General features: G+C 43.7%; 1 protein-coding gene across 1 annotated transcript; it reads left to right on the top strand.

Moving 5' to 3' along the window:
- Positions 1-7: 7 nt before the first annotated feature.
- selenol (selenoprotein L) lies at positions 8-25,881 on the top strand. Its single transcript, XM_083791036.1, has 12 exons — positions 8-282; positions 1,256-1,437; positions 1,531-1,691; positions 2,636-2,714; positions 7,594-7,647; positions 8,326-8,371; positions 11,761-11,894; positions 13,104-13,218; positions 15,280-15,402; positions 15,802-15,939; positions 23,780-24,696; positions 25,327-25,881. Exons 3-11 carry the CDS (start codon positions 1,598-1,600, stop codon positions 23,912-23,914), a joined length of 918 nt encoding a protein of 305 aa, XP_083647162.1. The 5' UTR covers positions 8-282; positions 1,256-1,437; positions 1,531-1,597; the 3' UTR covers positions 23,915-24,696; positions 25,327-25,881.
- Positions 25,882-27,630: the final 1,749 nt, after the last annotated feature.

Raw genomic sequence — 27,630 nt, 5'->3', positions numbered from 1 at the left:
CTTGAACTTGGACCAGGTTGGAACGTGTTTATTATTTTTCTAATTTCTTGACAAATCTACCATCCCAATGTATAGGCTAGCATTATTTGTGCACTACCACAGGTTTGTGTATTGAACGTGCATTGTATAAAACACATTGGTCTGAATGGTCTAGACTGCAGATGCGTGTAAAACCCAACGGACATTTGAAGGAATTTATAAACCCACACCCCCCACCGAGCCCCCCGGACAGCCCCCCCAAAAGAGGACTTGTCCGGTCAAAAGAGGACGTATCATCGTATGGTAAGCCTACTATAACGTTAATAACTATGGGTATATTTGACTACTAGCGCAGGCTACTGCTCTTATAGATGTTTGTTCAAGTTTTACCTTAAAGCTCATGTTGTTAAAACTTGTTTTCATTAATCGTATATTGTTCACTCACAGCTGTGATCATAGTTTATTAGTTGGAGGCTGGCTGAGCAGTCCTAGTATTATTAAAGTTAATACTCTTTGCATGACTTCTGTCTGTGGAACCCGTGATGGTGACCACGTGGTACGCTTAGTGCTATAGCTCAGAGTAGTTCCCAAAGTGGGGTCCGGGAGGGAGTTCCAGGGGGTCCCCAGCTAAATGATAGTTAGTAAGTAAGTATACAAGTAAGTAAAGTTTATTTATAGAGCACCTTTCACAGACAATTACGGTCACAAATTAAGTGCTTTAACAACAATAAAAAGTAAAACAAGTCAAGAACTAAATCACTAATAAAGTAAGACAAAATATAAAAAGTAGAGTAAAAAATAAAGCGATCAACATTTAACCAGGCCGGCTGGCTGGTTAGGAACCAAATGGACCCTTATGGGTCTGTATGTGTAACTCTGAGAGTGTACAAATGGACCCTAACAGGTCCATTTGGTTCCATTTGCATACAATATAAATTGGAGGTCCCAGAGATGCCATTTAAATGGGGGGTCCGTAGACTAATGCATGTCAAACTGGGCGTCTCTCATGGGGGTCCCTGGCATGTATTTTCTAATGGGGGTCCGCGGGCTAATTAGTAATTAGTGTCAATTTAGGGGTCCTTGACCCCTAAACTCCATTGGCCCCCCCAAACTGTGCTATAAAGCAACTAACTCCACCACCTCAATCTCCCACCTCTCATGCAGCACAGAATATGCTCCTCCCTTGCCGTTTGTCACATAGCTTCTCACCAGGAGGTGCCTGTAATGGCTGTATAGGGAAAGGAGCCCACCCACTAACCCACATTTGACCATGCAGGAGCCATTGGGAATCAGGTGGCACCCACTACCCATTTGACCGTCCGTGAAGCCACTACCCATTTGACCGTCCGTGAAGCCAGGGGGGAATCAGGTGGCACCCACTACCCATTTGACCGTCCGTGAAGCCAGGGGGGAATCAGGTGGCACCCACTACCCATTTGACCGTCCGTGAAGTCAGGGGTAATCAGGTGGCACCCACTACCCATTTGACTCTGGAGGATCCATTGGGAATCGGCTGGCACCCACTACCCATTTGACCGTCCGTGAAGCCAGGGGCAATCAGGTGGCACCCACTACCCATTTGACCGTCCGTGAAGCCAGGGGTAATCAGGTGGCAGGCATGGCCGAGGACGACGACACCCTAATCAGCGGTCTGACACTTTTGGTCAACCTGGGCAAGCTCATGTTACAGAACGCCAAGCAGGAGGCGGAAGGTGAGAATTATCTGTTTAGTATTTATTTAGCACAAGACATTCATAATATACTGTATATATGTAGAATGGACTTGATGGAAGAGTCATGAGACATGATGAGAGGACGTGATGCTAAGCCGCAAATCAATTTGTTGTTACTTATTATTTAGATTATTTATTGCAAAATAAGCAGACGTTAAATATACCGTGTTTGTGCCTCTTAAATGGCATGTACAGTCAGAATCGACCTAATGCTTGTTTCAAGAATTATTTATAGGGATGCACCGATCCGATACTCGTATCGGAGATCGGCACCGATCCAGGCTAAAATTCTAGATCGGGTATCGGTGGCAAATGGGCCGATCCATTATCCGATCCGATCCGATAATTATGTGTAATTACAGTATGAAAACAACTCTACCTCCTCTGTGACACAGCAGTGTAGTATTGACAGTATAACATGTGGAATGCAGCCAGGCTAGCCTGCTCACACATTAACATCTAATTGTTGCACAGTTATTTAATAAATGATTCAGTGCATTTATATCTGTGTTTGTTACATTTTGTTTTACAAAGTTGGGAAAGTAATGTTTAAGTCAAGCCTTGATGTTGCCTTACACAAAATAATGATTCCAGACTCCACACAGTGAGGCATACAGCTTAATAGGTTATTACGTTTCTTTGTGGGGGGTATCGGATCAGTACTCTGTATGTATCGGCAGATACTGGACCCCCATGTATCGAAATCGGTATCGAATGCCAAAAAGCCGGATCGGTGCATCCCTAAGAATTAATATGCTTAATGTGCTTGTTGGCATAGTAACACAGTAACCCTAAACACAAAGCATATAGGATTACAGAGCCAGTGAAATGTCAAATCGAGCAAGGCACTGTAATCCTTGTCATGCTCTTTGCACTGAAGACATTATTGCAAAATCACCAATGCCTCCTTGTTCTCATTACAGCCTCCCTGGAAGAGTTTGTTCCCAATAAGATCAGCACTTTATTTGGCCTCATGACCGCAGGGGCCGACTTCTACACAAGGTGCTCTTTATATCTTCCTATATGTGTGTGTGAATTCTGTGAATATTGAGTGAGAATGCTTCTTAAAAAATGCATTTGTGGTTCTCACCTGCTTGTGTTTCGTATACCATAAGGGAGACTTTGACAGGAAAAGACTCGCTCACCGTACAGAAAATAGAAGTAAAACTCTAACTTTATTTTATCATGCTCTTAAAGTGCTGTGTGCTCAAAGTGCAATTCAAAAGCAAACGTTTCGGTCCTAAAGACCTTCGTCAGTGCTATAGGCATTAGGCACTATATGCACTTCGTAGCATTGCATAGAATGTATTCACTAATAAGGCCCTCATTTATCAACGTACGTACGTACCAAATTATGGGCGTACACCGGTATCACCGCAATTTTCGGCATTTATCATTCCCACTTAATAATAATAATAATAATAATAGCTCAAATGTATATAGCGCTTTTCTAAATACCCAAATCGCTTTACATAGGAACACTAGGAACAGACTATAATATTAAAGTAAAACAAAGCAAAACATAACGGATACAACGACAGTACAGGGTTAAAAAGATAAAAGGATAAACGAGACCTCAGCTGGGGAAAGCTATCCTGAAGAGGTGGGTTTAGAGTGAGGTTTCGAATGAGAGGAGAGAGGGAGCAACTCTGAGATGGTTAGGGAGTTCATTCCAGAGTTTGGGGGCCGAAACATAGAAGGCCCCGTCCCCCCAGGCGCGGTACTTGGCACTTGAACTTGAACGTGTGCAAACGGGACAAATACCACGTCAGGTCGGGAGCCGTCGTAGGCTTTTCTGTCGTAGAAAAGCGGAGCAGCATTATTGTCTGACCAGCTGACAGGCTGTCACAGGCATCTATCTAAACATATGTTTTCACTTCTAAAATGCATATAAAACTAATACATATTATACATGTGAGAAAAATATATATTTTGTAAAGGCATGTCATCTGAAATTGGTAGGACATTTCCAAGTGTAGCCTACAAGCAATTAAAATTGTGCAATTAAAAACCATGCCATTTAAACAGTGTTTTTACATGAGTGCATACATGCGAGGATTTGAGCTGCCTATACTGGGATATTTTCCTGACTTGGAGGGACGTTGGAGAGTAGGCTAGTGCAGTGTTGTTTTTGTCGACTAAAACTAAGACGAAAAATGTTCGTCGACTACCTTTTTTCACTGACAAAGACTAAATGGAAACTAAATTAAAACTAAGCTATGATGACTAAAACTAAGACTAAATATACTGACAATTTCGTCAACAAATACCAAAAACTAGACTAAAATGTTAGGAAGGGACTAGAGGACAAGAGATCCAATATAAGTAATTTTACACTTGGTTGCATGCATGCTTGCAAGCTTGTAGATCGGCTATTTTCAGCAAGTGTAAAATCAGTCATTACAACGGCATCAAGGCCCGCCAAAGCACATTTTAGTCGACAAAATCAACTGTACAGTCGACTAAAATCTTATGACATTTAGTCGACTAACACTAAGAAATTCCAGATGACTAAAATGTGACTAAAACTAAATTTAAACTATTCAAAGAGACTATGGCTAAAACTAAAATCAAAACTTGCTGCCAAAAACAACACTGGGCTAGTGCAGAGTGGACTGAGAGCAGGCTAGTGCAGAGTGGACTGGGGCTAGTGCAGAGTGGACTGAGGCTAGTGCAGAGTGGACTGAGGCTAGTGCAGAGTGGACTGAGAGTAGGCTAGTGCAGAGTGGACTGAGAGTAGGCTAGTGCAGAGTGGACTGAGGCTAGTGCAGAGTGGACTGAGAGTAGGCTAGTGCAGAGTGGACTGAGGCTAGTGCAGAGTGGACTGAGAGTAGGCTAGTGCAGAGTGGACTGAGAGTAGGCTAGTGCAGAGTGGACTGAGGCTAGTGCAGAGTGGACTGAGGCTAGTGCAGAGTGGACTGAGGCTAGTGCAGAGTGGACTGAGAGTAGGCTAGTGCAGAGTGGACTGAGAGCAGGCTAGTGCAGAGTGGACTGAGAGTAGGCTAGTGCAGAGTGGACTGAGAGTAGGCTAGTGCAGAGTGGACTGAGGCTAGTGCAGAGTGGACTGAGAGCAGGCTAGTGCAGAGTGGACTGAGAGTAGGCTAGTGCAGAGTGGACTGAGGCTAGTGCAGAGTGGACTGAGAGCAGGCTAGTGCAGAGTGGACTGAGAGTAGGCTAGTGCAGAGTGGACTGAGGCTAGTGCAGAGTGGACTGAGGCTAGTGCAGAGTGGATTGAGAGTAGGCTAGTGCAGAGTGGACTGAGGCTAGTGCAGAGTGGATTGAGAGTAGGCTAGTGCAGAGTGGACTGAGGCTAGTGCAGAGTGGACTGAGAGTAGGCTAGTGCAGAGTGGACTGAGGCTAGTGCAGAGTGGACTGAGAGTAGGCTAGTGCAGAGTGGACTGAGGCTAGTGCAGAGTGGACTGAGGCTAGTGCAGAGTGGACTGAGAGTAGGCTAGTGCAGAGTGGACTGAGGCTAGTGCAGAGTGGACTGAGGCTAGTGCAGAGTGGACTGCTGCAGCTGGAGTCAAGTCCCCAACGGGGGTAGCCTACGCCCTATGTATCCTAATCTACAGGATGCAGGCCCATGTCTTTCTGGAGTTGCGGTATGTGTGCAATCTCCTCGTTTAAGGATAAACCCGACGCGTCGCTCGAATGCCAAATGGCAAGCGGGGGAAACTTTTTTATTGGCTTTTTCCATCATGCAACCATGGTTTCCATACGTTGTTTGGTCGTATTGCAGTTGTTCATGTCGCAAAAAAACGAGGGCGAGGCTTGATTTTATAGGGCGTGCCAGATTGATTTCAGCCGTCACATTTATCATTGCTATAGAGCGTCGCAGTCCCTTTCATGACGACGCCAGGCCCAGGAAATGATTCCCAATGCATTTTTCCCATAGACATTTCAAAAGGTATTTATTTAAAGACGGTTACCCCACGGACAAAGCCAACTCGAGTCGTGACAACTTTTGGACCAAACAAATAATTACAAAGAAGAAAAACAACAAAAAAAGTGTTGTAACCTGCCGTTATTTTTTTTCTTTCTAATTATTTGTTCGGCCCAAAACATTGTGTTTATTGTCATGATTTGTCACGACAAGAGTTGTCTTTGTCCGCGGCGTAAACGTCTTTAAATAAATACTTTCTGAAAAGTCAATGAGGAAAATGAACGGGGATTTCTTTTCCGGGTCTCTCGAGGGGGCGGGACTGCGACGCTCTATAGGAATGAAATTAAGGAAGGATCAGCTGTTTGCGATCACTTCATGAATGCCATGCAGACATGTTATACTTTAGCTATTGGAATATATATATATATATACATATATTTTTTTGCAAAAAGGGTGAAGTGTCCCTTTAACAGTTCAGCAGTGGAAAGAATCGGTAGGAGAGGAAGGGAGGAACAGAGATTCACCACTAGGGGGCAGCAGTGGCTCAGGAGGAGGTAGAGCAGCGGTCTTGGTGGTTGGTCTTGGTCCTCCTGGCTCTAGCTGTCAAAAGTGAGCAAGACAATTAACCAGTGGCGTGAACAGATAGACACTAGGGGGTGCTAGAGCACCCCCTGCCCTTTTGGCAATGTGCTAAAAAAAAAACATGGTGACATTGATCAAATCTTGATAAAAAACGCTTCTACTATATTATTTAGGTCCCCACAATCTAAAGCTATGTTTCTATGTCAGTGGTTCTTCGATAAAAAATAATAATAGCAGACCTACAAGCTCGTAGCGCGCCACTCGGTGGCGCGCTATGAGCTTGTAGATCTGCTATTTTTCAATAGCTAAAGCACCAAAATGGGTTCCCGCCCCAAAATGCACTGCACAAGGTGCCCTTTTTTCACTTGAGCACCTGCCCCTCTAAATGTCTGTGCACGCCACTGCAATTAACCCAGACACTAGCTCCAAATGGTCAGCTATAGGCCTACAGTATGTAATGCAAGTGAAAAGCAGATAAAACAATACAAAAGAGGTTTTTACAGTTAACCATAACCCAAGGAAGGAAGTACTCAAAGCATATTGCTTCAGCTTATAAGTTATAACCCATTATAAGACCTGATCTTAGGCAGATTCTACAAATGTCGTCTAAAACAGTTTTCTGAAAAACAAATGTTGCTACAGAATATATCGTTGCTATTAGGCAGAAATGCTCTTATCTCCAGATTTTATAACTTTTATTTAATGTATTTATTCTGTAAATTATCGCCCTACTTGATCATAGTTCAGCGTCACATAATAGCATCAAAAGCAGCAGATGCACTAGTTCCAAACGTGCCACATTTTGAGCTGCAACTTTTTGAGCTGCAACTTTTTGGATTAGAATCCTGAAAAGTAACTCCAAGTTTTGATGGACATAATGAAGAGGTTTCCACCCGACAGACGATGCAATGCAGCTAAATGAGTTAGATGAGCAGTACCTTTAATAATAATAATATTAATAATAATAAAACTTTATTTGTATAGCACCTTTCATGACATGAAATGCAGCTCAAAGTGCTTTACAGAGCAATGGAGAAAAAAAAAGAAAAGCAAGGCAAAGACATTAAAAAACAAGCAGTAATGCAATACAGTGAGGACGTGAATAACAAAAAATAAAAGATCAATTAAAAGCAATGGTGTAGAAGTGGGTCTTGAGCTGAGCTTTAAAAATGTCTACAGAGGCTGCCTGTCGAAGGTACAGTGGGAGCTTGTTCCATGCCGACGGCCCCTAGAAGCAAAAAGCTGCTTCCCCATATTTTTTAGTTGCCATTTTTCTAGGCAAAGTTATTTTAGTTGTGATGTGTGCTGTAACTGCTGTTGTTGTGGTTATTAGCCTACTACCATATGCCACACAAGGCATTATAGTAACCACTCCATGTTGAACACTAACAATATTTTATGTTTTTATTTCACCAGCCTTGGAGTGAAGAAGAGGAGTGAAGCGGAGACGATATGGCAGGCGTCTTATCAGTAAGTCATACGGTAACTAATAGTTTAACACAACAAAAGCATTGATCTGAACCATGTTGTGCAAATTTACGCACTATAGCTAAGCTAGACTTTGGGGAAAAGTGGTCCCAAAGTCGAAATAATAATGTCCAGAGATTGGCTTCCCTTCCCTGGTAAGATTTGGAGAAGTGCTGCCTGGACTGGGACAGGATCAGGAGGACAGGGTTTATTGGGATCACAGCCATGAAAGATGAACATTTCTCAGACCCTTTCACACTTGTTTTATTCATAGCCAAATTAACTCCTTGGCCACTTTAGTACAAAGAGTTTGCTGGCAGTAATGGATACAGATAATTGATATAGGGTGAGGTGAGCTATAATCTTGGTGTGTAATCAACACAACCACAGCTAATACAATCAATACATTGTATAAACACAGTAGGTCACCAGTGCATGAACACTAATGTGATTTTAATGCAATTAACTCATTTAGGACTGAGACCAGATTCTACAAAATGTCTTCTAAATCATGACAGTTTTCTGAAAAACCTATGTTTCTATGTCATTGTTTTTCCAAACCATTCAGCCTATACTAGCATTTCAAAGTATTTACGGTATATTTTGCCCTAGTATTTTGGCCAATAATGTATACTATTATATTATGTTGATTGCCCACACTTTCCCTGTTGTGTTTTCCAGCGTTGCAGATGTCAGAGAACAAGTGGACGACCTCCTGCAGTTGGAGGTTTGTTATTGCTTTTCTGTCGCCCCTTTCTGATTTAGGCCTATTATTATTATTTATTTTATTTTATTTTAAATAATCTTTATCCCACAATTTTGCAACCCTTTTTTTCCCACCCAGTGTCAATAATTATCTAATGTAATCAAGACTCCTCTGCCAACCTGGGGAGGGGGGAGGGGGGGGGGGCACCAGACTGACCTCATGCTTCCTTCTATGCATGAGGAGTCCAAGCTGCTTCTTTTCACCTGACAGAAATAAAGACTAAAAGATAAAAGATAAAACCTAAATAAAGACCAACCCAAACAAAGCCTTTGCCAAATAACACACTACAGACTACACATGTAACTCGCTCTAGATTTAGCAGAGCGTCTGCTAAAAATGCCTAAATTGGTACGATCAACAATTCCAGTTAAGCTGGCATTCCACGTGGCTGATCTCTGTGTCAAGGATTATATTGTTTCATTCTCCAGGCTGCCCTTTGACCTTTGTGGTTGCGACACAGTGGTCTATTGTGCTTCTGCTGTGGTCACAGGTTTTCACTATGTTAATCTCTTTAGGTATTGAGGGGGATTTATGCCTCCCAGAGAGCAGTGGTCCTCAAAGTGGTGTCCTGGGACCCCCAGGGGCCCTTGAGGAGGGTGTTCTGGGGGTCCCCGGGGCCCCTTGAGGAGGGTGTTCTGGGGGTCCCCAGGGCCCCTTGAGGAGGGTGTTCTGGGGGTCCCCGGGGGCCCTTGAGGAGGGTGTTCTGGGGGTCCCCAGGGCCCCTTGAGGAGGGTGTTCTGGGGGTCCCCAGGGCCCCTTGAGGAGGGTGTTCTGGGGGTCCCCGGGGCCCCTTGAGGAGGGTGTTCTGGGGGTCCCTAGGGGCCCTTGAGGAGGGTGTTCTGGGGGTCCCCAGGGGCCCTTGAGGAGGGTGTTCTGGGGGTCCCCAGGGGCCCTTGAGGAGGGTGTTCTGGGGGTCCCCAGGGGCCCTTGAGGAGGGTGTTCTGGGGGTCCCCGGCGCCCCTTGAGGAGGGTGTTCTGGGGGTCCCTAGGGGCCCTTGAGGAGGGTGTTCTGGGGGTCCCCAGGGGCCCTTGAGGAGGGTGATATGGGGGTCCCCAGGGCCCCTTGAGGAGGGTGTTCTGGGGGTCCCCAGGGGCCCTTGAGGAGGGTGTTCTGGGGGTCCCCGGGGCCCTTGAGGAGGGTGTTCTGGGGGTCCCCGGGGGCCCTTGAGGAGGGTGTTCTGGGGGTCCCCGGGGCCCTTGAGGAGGGTGTTCTGGGGGTCCCCGGGGCCCTTGAGGAGGGTGTTCTGGGGGTCCCCAGGGGCCCTTGAGGAGGGTGTTCTGGGGGTCCCCGGGGGCCCTTGAGGAGGGTGTTCTGGGGGTCCCCGGGGGCCCTTGAGGAGGGTGTTCTGGGGGTCCCTAGGGGCCCTTGAGGAGGGTGTTCTGGGGGTCCCTAGGGGCCCTTGAGGAGGGTGTTCTGGGGGTCCCCAGGGGCCCTTGAGGAGGGTGTTCTGGGGGTCCCCGGGGGCCCTTGAGGAGGGTGTTCTGGGGGTCCCCGGGGGCCCTTGAGGAGGGTGTTCTGGGGGTCCCAGGGCCCCTTGAGGAGGGTGTTCTGGGGACCCCCAGGGGCCCTTGAGGAGGGTGATATGGGGGTCCCCGGTACAATTGAGGAACAGTTTATTCTTTGGATATTCCCAAATAACCGCCGGTCTACGAGCTCACACAACACGCTGCAATGCAACACACTTTTCTAACAAAAATCTTCTCTTAAGGGGGTATACAACATCTTTTCAAATGTGTTATATGTGACCATATTTGACTGAGAGACTGCCATCGCGCAAATTCCAGCTTTTCGAAAATTTAAAAAAAATCCAATGGCAGTCCCTCAGTCAAATGTAGTCACATAATTTGGAGTCGCGTAGGTAATAATCACCCATCTGGTCCACCAAGCAGTTGTTTCCACACTATACCGGGCAGCCTGCCGTCCCCCCCGTCCCCCCGTCTCTAATTCCATTAAGATGGCGTGTTTAGACGGTTATGAAATTCAGCTACATTCATTTAACAGCTGTTGACACTAAAGTGTTCCTCAGACCTTTGAGCCAAGACGAGATCATATTATGAACTTTTCTTTTTTAAACTTTGTCAGGCCTGACAATAAGACGATAAAAGTCTAATAATACGGCTGCAATTGAATTAGTGTCTCTATTTCTAAGTGAGTGTCGTGACGGACTGTCCAGCTGATTTAACCCATTCTGACCTGAGGACGATTCTACAAATGGCTTCTAGATCCTGACAGTTTTCTGAAAAACCCCATGTTTCTGTCAGTGGTTCTCAAGTATTTTCATGTCAAGGACCCCCAGAATTATCTGTATTTGGCTCTGGACCCCCATCAGAAAACATGTTGTTCCAGGGACTAAGAAGCAAAGATTTGAGTTAAAAACGTTCACTCTGGCCCAGGCCGTAGCGTAACGGTCTGGGCACCGGACTGGTAATCCAGTCGCAGTGTGCCGCGGGTTCGACTCCCGGACCCGACACGGCCTTTACTGCATGTCATCCCCCCATCTCTCTCCCGTTTCCTGTCAGCCTACTGTCTGTCCCTTCAAAAATCAATAAAAGGCGTAAGCCGCAAAAAAAAAAATCTTTAATAAAAAATAAAAAAAAACGTTCACTCTGAAAGAATATATATTCAAAGATTTGTGCCACATTTTCACGATTTTTCAAAAATAGCAGACCTACAAGCTCGTAGCGGCGCGCTATGAGCTTGTAGGTCTGCTATTTTTCAATAGCTAAAGTATAACATAATGCTTTAAAGGAGAATTCCATACTAAAAGGCTTTCTTACCTTTCTTTGTAGTTGTTACGTCCCCACCAAAGAGGTCCAGGTGTTTTTTTGTGCAAAAGCTCCTTATTGGCTATTTCCCCTACCATAAGCCCTAAATGAATTGCATTGCATTGAATGGGAATTGAATGGGGGCTATGGGGTGTTGTGCTAATTCACTTATTTCCATCGCTCAAAATTATAATTTCTTTGTATATATCCTCTCTTCATAATGTAAATAATATCCCAAGCGGCACACTTTACTACTTCTTTCGATGGAAATAAGCGAACTAGCATAACACCCCATAGCCCCATTCAATTCCCATTCAATGCAATGCAATTCATTGAGGGCTTATGGTAGGGAAAATAGCCAATAAGGAGTTTTTGCACAAAAAAACACCTGGACCTCTTTGGTGGGGACGTAACAACTACAAAGAAAGGTAACAAAGATAAGAAAGCATTCTAGCATGGAATTCTCCTTTAAGGCTGACATGATTTTTGTCTTACTTTGGAAATGTGTCTGTGTGTGTGTGTGTGTGTGTGTGTGCGTGTGTGTGTGTGTGTGTGTGTGTGTGTGTGTGTGCGTGCGTGCACAGAGTGAGTGGGACATGTTTCTGGAGCATGTGGACGAGAAGCTGCAGACGACAGACAGACAGTTGGCAGATCTCCAGATCTCCACCACAGACAGACTCAGTGCTGATGTGGCACTGACCGACGCGCGCAGCGGAGAGTGAGTCTACACACGCACGCACGCACACACACATGCACCCACGCACGCACGCTAGGGCTGCAACTAACGATTATTTTCATAATCGATTCATCTGCCGATTATTTAATCGATTAATCGGATTATTACACTTATTTAGCTATCACCTTAGAAATATATTTTAGGTTATTTTAGACATGTTCTAACAAAAAATATAATTAATTCAAAAAAAGCATTTGATTAGCTGCTGATTAGGCTGCTATTCAAATAAAAGACAAACTAAAAATGTAATTAAAGCAACTCATGGTGTCTTTAGACTTATTCTGACTGCATACATTTGATTAAAGAATATGTGTCAGTCTAAAAGGAACGGTACTCTTCTGAACTCAAATAGGTCATTTAAAAATAAATATTCAAGCCATATGTTTTGTTCTTGATACTATAATCGTTATGTGTCATATTTTGCTTTGCAGTCGCTACTGTGCAACTATCATCAGATTGTAAGGGAAGAGAGATGGCTCACCTATGATAAATTGCAAAAAACTAGTGATTAGTTGCCGATTCGATGAATCGATTACTAAATTAGGTGACAACTAATTGAATAATCGATTTGATTACGATTAATTGATACAAAGTACAAAAGGACTAGTGAACTTTTATCGCTGTATAATTGAAAGTGTTTTAACTGGCTGTATCACAGTGTGGTACGGTAACACGACCGCTCAGGATTGCAAGAGGTTGCAGAGGACCGTTAAAACAGCAGCTAAAATCATCGGCAGCACAGAATTACCACAGTCTCCATAACATCTACACCACTCGCTGTATGAAAAAAGCCCATAACATCATGGAAGACACCAGCCACCCCGCAAATACCCTGTTCAAACCACTCCCCTCCAAAAAACGCTACCAGAGCATCAAATCTCGTACCACCCGTCTCAGTAACAGTTTTTACCCCAAGGCTGCTGAACAGCTGACCTTGATCTGTATTGCACTTCACTTCACTTGCACTTTTCTTTTCCTGTTTTTGTCTTTTCTTGCACTATAGATGTTTGTTTATGTCCTGTGTATGTAAGACGGAGAGTGCTCTGAGCAAAATAAATTTCATTGTATGTATACTCTGTATCTATACAAATGACAAATAAACCTGAACCTGAACCTGAATGCATGCACCCACGCACGCACACAGCTGATGGCTTCAACGTTGGCATCACTGTCGTTTTGTGTGTCCTTTAGGGGTGTGTCTCTGGGACAGTACTTCGGCAAAGGACAGAGTCTCCTGCTCGTTCTCATCAGACACTTCGGGTGACTTCCGTGACGAGACCACGTGACCGAGCTACTGGCCAACAAGGTTGGTTTATAGCCTACATGTTCTCATGATGTGTTCTCACAGCTGGTGGTTTAGCCTAGATGGTTCTGTTATGACTTCTCCTCTGCATGCTGTAGTGTTTAGATGGTTCTGTTATGACTTCTCCTCTGCATGCTGTAGTGTTTAGATGGTTCTGTTATGACTTCTCCTCTGCATGCTGTAGTGTTTAGATGGTTCTGTTATGACTTCTCCTCTGCATGTTGTAGTGTTTAGATGGTTCTGTTATGACTGCATGTTGTAGTGTTTAGATGGTTCTGTTATGACTTCTCCTCTGCATGCTGTAGTGTTTAGATGGTTCTGTTATGACTTCTCCTCTGCATGCTGTAGTGTTTAGATGGTTCTGTTATGACTTCTCCTCTGCATGCTGTAGTGTTTAGATGGTTCTGTTATGACTTCTCCTCTGCATGTTGTAGTGTTTAGATGGTTCTGTTATGACTTCTCCTCTGCATGCTGTAGTGTTTAGATGGTTCTGTTATGACTTCTCCTCTGCATGTTGTAGTGTTTAGATGGTTCTGTTATGACTTCTCCTCTGCATGCTGTAGTGTTTAGATGGTTCTGTTATGACTTCTCCTCTGCATGTTGTAGTGTTTAGATGGTTCTGTTATGACTTCTCCTCTGCATGCTGTAGTGTTTAGATGGTTCTGTTATGACTTCTCCTCTGCATGCTGTAGTGTTTAGATGGTTCTGTTATGACTTCTCCTCTGCATGCTGTAGTGTTTAGATGGTTCTGTTATGACTTCTCCTCTGCATGTTGTAGTGTTTAGATGGTTCTGTTATGACTTCTCCTCTGCATGCTGTAGTGTTTAGATGGTTCTGTTATGACTTCTCTGCATGCTGTAGTGTTTAGATGGTTCTGTTATGACTTCTCCTCTGCATGTTGTAGTGTTTAGATGGTTCTGTTATGACTTCTCCTCTGCATGTTGTAGTGTTTAGATGGTTCTGTTATGACTTCTCCTCTGCATGCTGTAGTGTTTAGATGGTTCTGTTATGACTTCTCCTCTGCATGTTGTAGTGTTTAGATGGTTCTGTTATGACTTCTCCTCTGCATGCTGTAGTATTTAGATGGTTCTGTTATGACTTCTCCTCTGCATGCTGTAGTGTTTAGATGGTTCTGTTATGACTTCTCCTCTGCATGCTGTAGTAGTGTTTAGAATGATGGTTCTGTTATGACTTCTCCTCTGCATGCTGTAGTATTTAGATGGTTCTGTTATGACTTCTCCTCTGCATGTTGTAGTATTTAGATGGTTCTGTTATGACTTCTCCTCTGCATGCTGTAGTGTTTAGATGGTTCTGTTATGACTTCTCCTCTTCATGTTGTAGTGTTTAGATGGTTCTGTTATGACTTCTCCTCTGCATGTTGTAGTGTTTAGATGGTTCTGTTATGACTTCTTCTCTGCATGTTGTAGTGTTTAGATGGTTCTGTTATGACTTCTCCTCTGCATGCTGTAGTATTTAGATGGTTCTGTTATGACTTCTCCTCTGCATGCTGTAGTGTTTAGATGGTTCTGTTATGACTTCTCCTCTGCATGCTGTAGTGTTTAGATGGTTCTGTTATGACTTCTCCTCTGCATGCTGTGGTGTTTAGATGGTTCTGTTATGACTTCTCCTCTGCATGCTGTAGTGTTTAGATGGTTCTGTTATGACTTCTCCTCTGCATGCTGTGGTGTTTAGATGGTTCTGTTATGACTTATCCTCTGCATGCTGTAGTGTTTAGATGGTTCTGTTAGGACTTCTCCTCTGCATGTTGTAGTATTTAGATGGTTCTGTTTTGACTTCTCCTCTGCATGCTGTAGTGTTTAGATGGTTCTGTTATGACTTCTCCTCTGCATGCTGTAGTGTTTAGATGGTTCTGTTATGACTTCTCCTCTGCATGTTGTAGTGTTTAGATGGTTCTGTTATGACTTCTCCTCTGCATGCTGTAGTGTTTAGATGGTTCTGTTATGACTTCTCCTCTGCATGCTGTAGTGTTTAGATGGAACATGTTCTGCTGTGTAGGAGCTTCTAGAAGCTGTCTGAGTTAAAGGAACATGTTCTGCTGTGTAGGAGCTTCTAGAAGCTCGGTCCGTGCAGGTGTTGGTGGTCTCGTTTGGAGGCGTGGAGGGAGCCAGACTGTGGCTGGAGCAGACTGGATGTACATACCACATGCTGTTGGACCCAAACAGAAAGGTTTGTGTGTGTGTGTGTGTCCGTGTGGATGCGTGAGTGCAATCTAATGCTATCCCCTGTGGAATGTTCTTTAACACCCATTCTGACCTGAGATCAGATTCCAACGCACAGAAGAATGGTGGTTCTTTAACGCATTTTGACCTGAGATCAGATTCTAAAAATGTCTTCTACATCCTGACAGTTTTCTGCAAAAAGCTATGTTTCTATGTCAGTCGTTCTTCGATTTTTCCAAAAATAGCAGACCTACAAGCTCGTAGCGCGCCACTCGGTGGCGCGCTACGAGCTTGTAGATCTGCTATTTTTCAATAGCTATAAAGCATAACATAGTGCTAACACCAAAAGGGGTTCTCCCACCCAGTAACGATGTTTAAATGTCCCAACATGTGTGGCGTGCTGCAGATCTACAGGCGTTTCGGCCTGGGCTCGTCCTACGCCAAGGTGATGAGGTTCAGGTGCCTTCTGCAGTACTCAGAGTACATCGCCGCCGACCGGAGCTTCCCCGACATTCCCAACCGCCTGCTGGAAGACATCTACCAGGTATACTAGACTGTTTAGACCTGGAAGACATCTACCAGGTATACTAGACTGTTTAGACCTGGAAGACATCTACCAGGTATACTAGACTGTTTAGACCTGGAAGACATCTACCAGGTATACTAGACTGTTTAGACCTGCTGGAAGACATCTACCAGGTACTAGTTTAGACCTGCTGGAAGACATCTACCAGGTACTAGTTTAGACAAGCTGGAAGACATCTACCAGGTACTAGTTTAGACCTGCTGGAAGACATCTACCAGGTACTAGTTTAGACCAGCTGGAAGACATCTACCAGGTACTAGTTTAGACCTGGAAGACATCTACCAGGTACTAGTTTAGACCTGCTGGAAGACATCTACCAGGTACTAGTTTAGACCTGAAGACATCTACCAGGTACTAGTTTAGACCTGCTGGAAGACATCTACCAGGTACTAGTTTAGACCTGAAGACATCTACCAGGTATACTAGACTGTTTAGACCTGGAAGACATCTACCAGGTACTAGTTTAGACCTGAAGACATCTACCAGGTATACTAGACTGTTTAGACCTGCTGGAAGACATCTACCAGGTACTAGTTTAGACCTGAAGACATCTACCAGGTACTAGTTTAGACCTGCTGGAAGACATCTACCAGGTACTAGTTTAGACCTGAAGACATCTACCAGGTATACTAGACTGTTTAGACCTGGAAGACATCTACCAGGTACTAGTTTAGACCAGCTGGAAGACATCTACCAGGTACTAGTTTAGACCTGCTGGAAGACATCTACCAGGTACTAGTTTAGACCTGAAGACATCTACCAGGTACTAGTTTAGACCTGCTGGAAGACATCTACCAGGTACTAGTTTAGACCTGCTGGAAGACATCTACCAGGTACTAGTTTAGACCTGCTGGAAGACATCTACCAGGTACTAGTTTAGACCTGAAGACATCTACCAGGTATACTAGACTGTTTAGACCTGGAAGACATCTACCAGGTACTAGTTTAGACCTGCTGGAAGACATCTACCAGGTACTAGTTTTGACCTGCTGGAAGACATCTACCAGGTACTAGTTTAGACCTGCTGGAAGACATCTACCAGGTACTAGTTTAGACCTGAAGACATCTACCAGGTATACTAGACTGTTTAGACCTGGAAGACATCTACCAGGTACTAGTTTAGACCTGAAGACATCTACCAGGTACTAGTTTAGACCTGCTGGAAGACATCTACCAGGTACTAGTTTAGACCTGCTGGAAGACATCTACCAGGTACTATAGACCGTTTAGACCTGCTGGAAGACATCTACCAGGTATACTAGACTGTTTAGACCTGCTGGAAGACATCTACCAGGTACTAGTTTAGACCTGCTGGAAGACATCTACCAGGTACTAGTTTAGACCTGCTGGAAGACATCTACCAGGTATACTAGACTGTTTAGACCTGGAAGACATCTACCAGGTACTAGTTTAGACCTGAAGACATCTACCAGGTACTAGTTTAGACCTGAAGACATCTACCAGGTACTAGTTTAGACCTGAAGACATCTACCAGGTATACTAGACTGTTTAGACCTGGAAGACATCTACCAGGTACTAGTTTAGACCTGCTGGAAGACATCTACCAGGTACTAGTTTAGACCTGCTGGAAGACATCTACCAGGTACTATAGACCGTTTAGACCTGCTGGAAGACATCTACCAGGTATACTAGACTGTTTAGACCTGCTGGAAGACATCTACCAGGTACTAGTTTAGACCTGCTGGAAGACATCTACCAGGTACTATAGACCGTTTAGACCTGGAAGACATCTACCAGGTACTAGTTTAGACCTGAAGACATCTACCAGGTATACTAGACTGTTTAGACCTGGAAGACATCTACCAGGTACTAGTTTAGACCAGCTGGAAGACATCTACCAGGTACTAGTTTAGACCTGGAAGACATCTACCAGGTATACTAGACTGTTTAGACCTGGAAGACATCTACCAGGTACTAGTTTAGACCAGCTGGAAGACATCTACCAGGTACTAGTTTAGACCTGGAAGACATCTACCAGGTATACTAGACTGTTTAGACCTGCTGGAAGACATCTACCAGGTACTAGTTTAGACCTGCTGGAAGACATCTACCAGGTACTAGTTTAGACCTGCTGGAAGACATCTACCAGGTACTAGTTTAGACCTGAAGACATCTACCAGGTATACTAGACTGTTTAGACCTGGAAGACATCTACCAGGTACTAGTTTAGACCAGCTGGAAGACATCTACCAGGTACTAGTTTAGACCTGGAAGACATCTACCAGGTATACTAGACTGTTTAGACCTGGAAGACATCTACCAGGTACTAGTTTAGACCAGCTGGAAGACATCTACCAGGTACTAGTTTAGACCTGCTGGAAGACATCTACCAGGTACTAGTTTAGACCTGCTGGAAGACATCTACCAGGTACTAGTTTAGACCTGAAGACATCTACCAGGTATACTAGACTGTTTAGACCTGGAAGACATCTACCAGGTACTAGTTTAGACCTGCTGGAAGACATCTACCAGGTACTAGTTTAGACCTGCTGGAAGACATCTACCAGGTACTAGTTTAGACCTGCTGGAAGACATCTACCAGGTACTAGTTTAGACCTGAAGACATCTACCAGGTATACTAGACTGTTTAGACCTGGAAGACATCTACCAGGTACTAGTTTAGACCTGAAGACATCTACCAGGTACTAGTTTAGACCTGCTGGAAGACATCTACCAGGTACTAGTTTAGACCTGCTGGAAGACATCTACCAGGTACTAGTTTAGACCTGCTGGAAGACATCTACCAGGTATACTAGACTGTTTAGACCTTGAAGACATCTACCAGGTACTAGTTTAGACCTGAAGACATCTACCAGGTATACTAGACTGTTTAGACCTGGAAGACATCTACCAGGTACTAGTTTAGACCTGCTGGAAGACATCTACCAGGTACTAGTTTAGACCTGCTGGAAGACATCTACCAGGTACTATAGACCGTTTAGACCTGCTGGAAGACATCTACCAGGTATACTAGACTGTTTAGACCTGCTGGAAGACATCTACCAGGTACTAGTTTAGACCTGCTGGAAGACATCTACCAGGTACTAGTTTAGACCTGAAGACATCTACCAGGTATACTAGACTGTTTAGACCTGGAAGACATCTACCAGGTACTAGTTTAGACCAGCTGGAAGACATCTACCAGGTACTAGTTTAGACCTGGAAGACATCTACCAGGTACTAGTTTAGACCTGGAAGACATCTACCAGGTATACTAGACTGTTTAGACCTGGAAGACATCTACCAGGTACTAGTTTAGACCAGCTGGAAGACATCTACCAGGTACTAGTTTAGACCTGAAGACATCTACCAGGTATACTAGACTGTTTAGACCTGGGGGGGGGTCCATTCTACAAATGTCTTCTAAACCCTGACGGTTTTCTGAAAAACCCTCATGTTTCTGTGTGTCAGTGGTGCTCAAACGTTTTCATGTCAAGGACCCCCAAAATATATATGTAACCGACCCCCACTGACCCCCCCCCATCTGATAATATGTTGTTCCAGGGACCCCCCCCCCATCTGAAAATACCTTATTCAAGGGACCCCCCCCCCCCCATCTGAAAATACCTTATTCAAGGGACCCCCCCCCCCCCATCTGAAAATACCTTATTCAAGGGACCCCCCCCCCCCAGAAGCAAAGATTTGAGTTAAAAACGTTGGCTCTGAAAGAATTATATATTCAAAGATTTGCACTACATTTTCACAATAAATACAAAATAGCAGATCTACAAGCTCGTAGTGTGGCGCTACGAGCTTGTAGATCCGCTATCTACAGACAGTACAAGCTTGTAGATCTGCTAACCGTCTGGGGGGGGGGGGCAGATGGCGTGTCGCGGGTTCGACTCCCAATCCCGACGGCCGTTGTCTTCCCCCCCCTTTTTGGCAAAAGAAGCCAAAAAGAAAAAAATATATATGAAAAAAGATGAGAGAGGGAGTAGAACACCAATTTTCAACCTTTTAGCTCACTGACCGCCATTCTAGGATTTATAAAGAATAAAACATTCTCTGCTTTATTTTCCCCGACAGCGTTTTGGGTGAAAACAGGCTATATTTAACTGGCAATAACTAGCCCTATATGGAACATCGTGGCGATACACTTTTACCGAGGCTCTCGTCTGTCTTTTGCGATATTTGGTATTTACATCGTCATAGAACAAAATATTCGTTGGGTCTTGAAAGATTAGTAAAAAAAAAACACTTGGCAGTGTGTGCAGACTGTTCTACAGAAACTCTGGCAGTGAATGTGTTTAATTTCAAAGACCCCAGTTGTATACGCCCTAGGAGGGTTTAGTTTTTGCGAACGCAGTGAGCCACTTACTATGACAGCAGGGGCTGAGTGTCTGTGTGTGTGTGTGTCACGCTGTGTGGTGTCACGCTGTTACACCACCGGCCCGCCACCAGAGGGCGCAGCTGTGGCACGCACGCACGCACGCACACACACACACACACACACACACACACACACAGGGCGCAGCTGTAGCACACACACACACAACCACACACACACGAGCTGCGTTCGCTTCACGCGTTTGCGCGTCTTACTTGTATATGCCCTAGGAGGGTTTAGTTTTATATGCCCTAGGAGGGTTTAGTTTTATACGCCCTAGGAGGGTTTAGTTTTATACGCCCTAGGAGGGTTTAGTTTTATATGCCCTAGGAGGGTTTAGTTTTATACGCCCTAGGAGGGTTTAGTTTTATACGCCCTAGGAGGGTTTAGTTTTATATGCCCTAGGAGGGTTTAGTTTTATATGCCCTAGGAGGGTTTAGTTTTATACGCCCTAGGAGGGTTTAGTTTTATACGCCCTAGGAGGGTTTAGTTTTATATGCCCTAGGAGGGTTTAGTTTTATACGCCCTAGGAGGGTTTAGTTTTATACGCCCTAGGAGGGTTTAGTTTTATACGCCCTAGGAGGGTTTAGTTTTATACGCCCTAGGAGGGTTTAGTTTTATATGCCCTAGGAGGGTTTAGTTTTATACGCCCTAGGAGGGTTTAGTTTTATACGCCCTAGGAGGGTTTAGTTTTATACGCCCTAGGAGGGTTTAGTTTTATACGCCCTAGGAGGGTTTAGTTTTATACGCCCTAGGAGGGTTTAGTTTTATATGCCCTAGGAGGGTTTAGTTTTATATGCCCTAGGAGGGTTTAGTTTTATACGCCCTAGGAGGGTTTAGTTTTATACGCCCTAGGAGGGTTTAGTTTTATACGCCCTAGGAGGGTTTAGTTTTATACGCCCTAGGAGGGTTTAGTTTTATACGCCCTAGGAGGGTTTAGTTTTATATGCCCTAGGAGGGTTTAGTTTTATACGCCCTAGGAGGGTTTAGTTTTATATGCCCTAGGAGGGTTTAGTTTTATATGCCCTAGGAGGGTTTAGTTTTATACGCCCTAGGAGGGTTTAGTTTTATACGCCCTAGGAGGGTTTAGTTTTATATGCCCTAGGAGGGTTTAGTTTTATACGCCCTAGGAGGGTTTAGTTTTATACGCCCTAGGAGGGTTTAGTTTTATACGCCCTAGGAGGGTTTAGTTTTATACGCCCTAGGAGGGTTTAGTTTTATACGCCCTAGGAGGGTTTAGTTTTATATGCCCTCGGGCCGCCCATTTGACACAATCTTTTATTACTACTACAGTAGGTGCCCACAATTTACACTGTAGTCAATGCTCAGCGGTAATTTACACTGTAGTCAATGCTCAGCGGTGCTTTAAGCAGGGACGTCCACACATAGACATCAAAGGGGGCTTCAGCCCCTGCCCCTTTTATCCGTCTGTAAAACAACTGCCCTCTCCAGACCATGAATGCAGCGTTTACTACATGGTGAAAGAAATACAAATGCCACTCCTTTCCTTTCCTTTCCATGCCATATACCCAAAGGCAGCATTCAGGATCATTGCTTTTTTCCAAAACTCTCCTGAACTTGAACGCAGAGTAGAGTAGAGCAGTGTTGTTTTCGTCGACTAAAACTAAGACGAAAAATGTTCGTCCACTACCTTTTTTCACTGACTAAAACTAAATAAAAACGAATCTATGATGACTAAAACTAAGACTAAATATACTGACAATTTCGTCAACAAATAAAAACTAGACTAAAATGTTAGGAAGGGACTAGTGGACAAGAGATCCAGTTTCATGCTGAAAATAGCAGATCTACAATCTCACAACGCGTCACGCTGCGACGCGTTGTGAGATTGTATATCTGCTATTTTCAGCATGCAACCAAAGTGTAAAATATGTCATTACAACGACATCAAGGCCTGTCAAACACACATTTTAGAAAATCGTATGACATTTAGTCGACTAAAACTAGACTAAACACTAGAACATTCCAGGTGACTAAAATGTGACTAAAACTAAGTGAAAACTATTCAAGAGACTGTGACTAAAACTAAAATAGAAATTTGCTGCCAAAAACAACACTGGAGTAGAGTAGAGTTTATTTATTATTATTATAACAAATCAATACAGTGTCTGCTTTTTTTTTTTTGCAAAAGAAACATTGACCAAAAAGGTGTAGCCTAAGCTTATAGTGCCTACCCTTCTAACAAATAAATGGCTTTCATAGGTAAAATAATACAACAAAGCAAACAGAAGGGGGAAAAAAAACAAGAAAACAAAACAAAAACAAACAAACATAACATAAAACAAAAACAAAGACAGACAGGACAACACAGTTAACAGGAACAAGACAAACAAGAACAAAAACAACAAAACAAAACACAAAATGAGAAAACAAAACATCGTATCAATGTTCTATAATATGTATCTACTATTAGCATGTATCTACGCAGCATTTTGTGTTGAACAAATTTGTTTGTGAAATTCATGTCGTTACACACACCGCATCTCCACTAGCTGAAGAGTGCTGGATTGCTCCACCGAAAATAGCTGATCTACAAGCTTTGAGAGCTTGTAGATCTGCTATTTTCGTCCAAAGGTGCCCTCTTACGGATTTCAGCCCCTAACCCCCTCTAACACTCTCTGCACGTCCCTGACTCTGAGGGTTTATGAAACCATGTTTACGCCCACCGTTTTGGACCCCTATAAGGGTCCAATTGGACCCCTTGTGGTCTCCGGGACCGCACGTTGAGAACCAGTGGCATATACAGGCCAAAAGCAAAACCAGAAGTAGATTATTTTATGGGATTACATCATGTGCGCTTTGCGAGTTTCGTTTCGACAAGTGATCAAAATATTTTTTTTGTCATGGGAACCAATTCCATCCCCACTGTGTGCAGTCTTTGTCTTTTTTTCCACATAAGTTATAACCAATGTGTTGGTCCGCTGGCATTCGGGTACACAAAATTATAGTTCACGTACTCCAATAAAGACCACATCGGTTTATTTAGAACGCATAGTCTGATTATAGCTCTAGAACAGAGGCTGTTTTCTTTTTTTTTACGTTGGCACTCAGATTTTTCCATGAAATCATACATAATTAAATACATCTTTAGCTATAAAACGCTCTCGTCCACATCACTAATCTGTGTTGTTGTGTGTTGCTATACTGTACAATAGGGCAGCGGTGGCCGAACGGTTTGTGGAGCGGTCTTGATATCGAAAGGTCGCTATAGTTCGTATCCCCGGACCGGCACGTTCAAATTACCACCGCTGAAGTGCCCTTGGACAAGGCATTGAACCCCTACCATGAAATGTTCTATGAGCAGGGCCTGGCTGTAAACAAGTTCTTGAGCTTAGTCCAGTTACCCTGGGTAAACATAGTACCTTTCCTTTCCTTAGTCCAGTTACCCTGGGTAAACATAGTACCTTTCCTTTCCTTTCTCTCTTCCAGCTGGGAGGGAACATCGTTCTGGACGAGGCGGGACGGGTTCTGCTCGCGCATCCGTCTAAGAACCCAATGGACCGGCCGACTCTAGCAGAGATGCTGCAGGTTGTGCCCAGTGACTGCGCCTCTGCCAGCCAATAGAAACATCCGTCTAAGGGCCGATTCATACTCTCGTCTGAAATTTTCAGTAGCACCGAAGAGCCGACTTTAGGACGGTACCCACTACCCCCCCCCCCCCCCCCGAACCTCAAATGACGTCACATTGTAGGCTCTACAGAGCCAAATGACGTCACATTGTAGGCTCTACAGAGCCAAATGACGTCACATTGTAGGCTCTACAGAGCCAAATGACGTCACATTGTAGGCTCTACAGAACCAGATGACGTCACATTGTAGGCTCTACAGAGCCAGATGACGTCACATTGTAGGCTCTACAGAGCCAAATGACGTCACATTGTAGGCTCTACAGAGCCAAATGACGTCACATTGTAGGCTCTACAGAGCCAAATGACGTCACATTGTAGGCTCTACAGCGCCGAACCGACTTTTATTCGGCTCTAAAATAGGAGTATGAATCGGCCCTAAGAACCCCATGGACAGGCCGACTCTAGGAGACGTGCTGCAGGTTGTGTAAGAACCCTGTATGGACAGGGCCTCTTGCTAGCAGACATGCAACAAATTGCAACGTTTCGACCTTACATGGGCTATAAATAAAGTAAGTTACTTTATTTAGAGGTAAGTTACTTTATTTAGAGGCAACAAATTTCTACCTTTTCAACCTACAAGGTCGAAACGTTGCAAGTTGCTCTAGAAACAAAACTTCCTTGATGTTTGTCTCGATGCCTGACTTCCAGCACCTGGCCGGCCTAAATATAGGCATTGAGATGCGATGTGCACACGATCTTCTCTGTGAATCCACTCAGGCCCATTTTCCACCGGTTGGTTCCCAGTGGGAACCGGTTCAGTTCTTTTCCACCGGTTGGTTCCCAATGGGAACCGGTTCAGTTCTTTTTGGTTTTTAGTCCATGAGCCAGAGCTCCAAAATTGAAACGTTAATCATGAATTGAGTGGGCAAAACCATACCTATATTAGATTATTATCACCATGACATTTTCCCCAATTGAGTACTTACACGAAGTCAATGATTTATAGTATTACAAATTTTACATTTTTAAATATGCAAATAGGAAAATATGCAAAATAATCGAAAATAGGATAAAGCTACTACTGTGGAAGGGTTATCATGTATTTATTTACTTGTATTGATCCTATAAACAATTTAATATAGGGTATAGTTTTCCCATCAATTTTGGAGCTCTGGCTCATGGACTAAAAACCAAAAAGAACTGAACCGGTTCCCATTGGGAACCAACCGGTGGAAAAGAACTGAACCGGTTCCCATTGGGAACCAACCGGTGGAAAAGAACTGAACCGGTTCCCATTGGGAACCAACCGGTGGAAAAGAACTGAACCGGTTCCCACTGGGAACCAACCGGTGGAAAAGAACTGAACCGGTTCCCACTGGGAACCAACCGGTGGAAAAGGGGTCCCAGACAGACATAGAAACAGCCTATAGCTGCCCCACAGACAGACCAGGACAGGGGTTGAGTTTTTGGGAACAAAGTGTGTTCTTTTTCTGACAGCGCAGCGCTGACGCGGCACACACAAAAAGAGTGACTCTTTGGTGCACATTGATGACGTCACGTCTCACACTCATGACATCATGAAGAGAGGTGACCGATAGAAACATGTTGCTCTGAAGACGTACAGGCTTTTTTTGTGGGCTTTTTGCATCAGCGCTGTTGAGCTAAACCAAACGAACACTTGGTTTTTGAGGGGCGCTAGCTCCTCCTATATTCATGCTATAAGTGTAGATTTTTGTCCTAACGCAAAGATTAAATGCCGCATTGACAATGAATGGAGAGTTTTAAGTCATATGTAGACGAGCAAATTGTCTATTTTCATCCCACAGTATACATGAAGAATTCATTGTCAAGGAATTGGAGAATTCATTGATAATTAATGGATAATTTACATCATATGTGTCGGAGCAAACATGACATGTTACGTCATGATGATGTACGATGATAAGAGCGCCCCTCACTTCACACGGGTGTGATTTCTTTATAATACATTTTAAGCACTATATATTTGAAGGGCTCAGTAGGTTTTGCGACACTTGCATTACTTGAATTGGTTTTAAATTACAGTTTGAATGTTAAAAACAATTCAGGAGATGTACTGTAGCTCTAACCCTGATAATATATATATATTAATATTAATCTGATCGGGGAAAAATAACGTGATCGGGACATCCCTAATAAATTGTACACAAATTGCCCATTCAAGTACAGTACAGTACAGTACAGTACAGTACAGTACAGTACAGTACAGTACAGTACAGTACAGTACAATAGAATAGACGATTATTTTAATGACACTCACCTATCTATCTCCAAATATCACTTAGGGATACGTAGGGAAATTAATGTTGTTTCTGGAAACATTTATATATATGTTTTATTATGTTATACTTGCCTTATGTGAGTCGCTCTGGATTAAGAGCGTCTGCTAAATGCCTAAATTGTAAATTGATGAGATTTGTTAGGATGCTAATTTTAAGGATAATAATCTCTGGCCTTGAGTGGAATGAGACTTGGCTAAAATGCCTCGAGCCATTTAACGAAATATGAAATGTGATTGTTTTGAATGAATGATATTTTCTCCATTAGCCTTCTGGAAAAGTTGATTTGATATTGCAGATCATATCAGACAATGTGTAATTACAATAGAATAATGGCAACATTTGTGGTGTACAGTATTCCGCAACATTAATATTTAAACGGTGCCATCAGGGACATGCTTTTAGTTTGTAGTATATATATTATAGGCTACAGTGTGGAAAGTTAATACAAAAAAATGCATATTTTTATTAGATCAAATAAAGTATATAACAATATTATTTTCTGTGCCAAATAACATGTTCTATTATTCTTTTGGGTTACTTTCAGAAAACAACAATGAAGCACAAGCAGGAGATGGGTTGAATACTTTTTTTTACGGAATAATGCCACAAACAAATTGGTATTTTAGCAGCCAAAATGTCACGAGTAAACACAAGCTGCAGCGCCCTCTATCAGTACACGGTATGATAGACAATCTGCATTTTCATAATTAGCCCATTCTGACCTGAGATCAGATTCATACGAGGTTTCCACTGGACACACACTGGTCTGATTAACCCATTCTGACCTGAGATCAGATTCTAAAAATGTCAGTCGTTCTTCGATTTTTCAAAAATAGCAGACCTACAAGCTCGTAGCGCGCCACTCGGTGGCGCGATATGAGCTTGTAGATCTGCTATTTTTAAATAGCTAAATCATAACATGATGCTAACACCAAAATGGGTTCCCGTTCAGAATGGGTTAGTGTACTTGAGTTGATTGAAAGCTTCATAGTTACTACTGTAATAAAGTGTAATAGTATAACATGTTATTATAATATTACATTGTTATTCATTAAAGTAAAATTATTACAGAACTAGAGCGGTGCCCGTTGGGCACTGCCCTCTTGGAACGATGCAAGTTGGAAATGCATGGATGCCCCACCCAGATATTATGTCTGTGTCCCTTATATGCCCCATATATGGAGTTCTTTGTCAGGCATGCCCAAATATGGAATCTATGCAGATGGCCAGCTCCATATATATGGACACTGGGAAGGGGCCCCTGTCCAGAGCCTGGGTAGATCAGGCCTTTTGTGGCGGTTCCGGACAACCGTGGGTCCGACCGACTCGACACCGGGCTCTGCACCCCCTGTCGGTGGGGCGGACGGTTCTCGAGTTAAGTGGATTACAG

This window comes from Protomyctophum parallelum, assembly GCF_964188405.1.
Source record: "Protomyctophum parallelum genome assembly, chromosome: 19".
In the NCBI taxonomy this organism is placed as follows: domain Eukaryota; kingdom Metazoa; phylum Chordata; class Actinopteri; order Myctophiformes; family Myctophidae; genus Protomyctophum; species Protomyctophum parallelum.
Note: the sequence above shows the minus strand (reverse complement) of the source record. Positions and strands in the feature narration are given on the sequence as shown.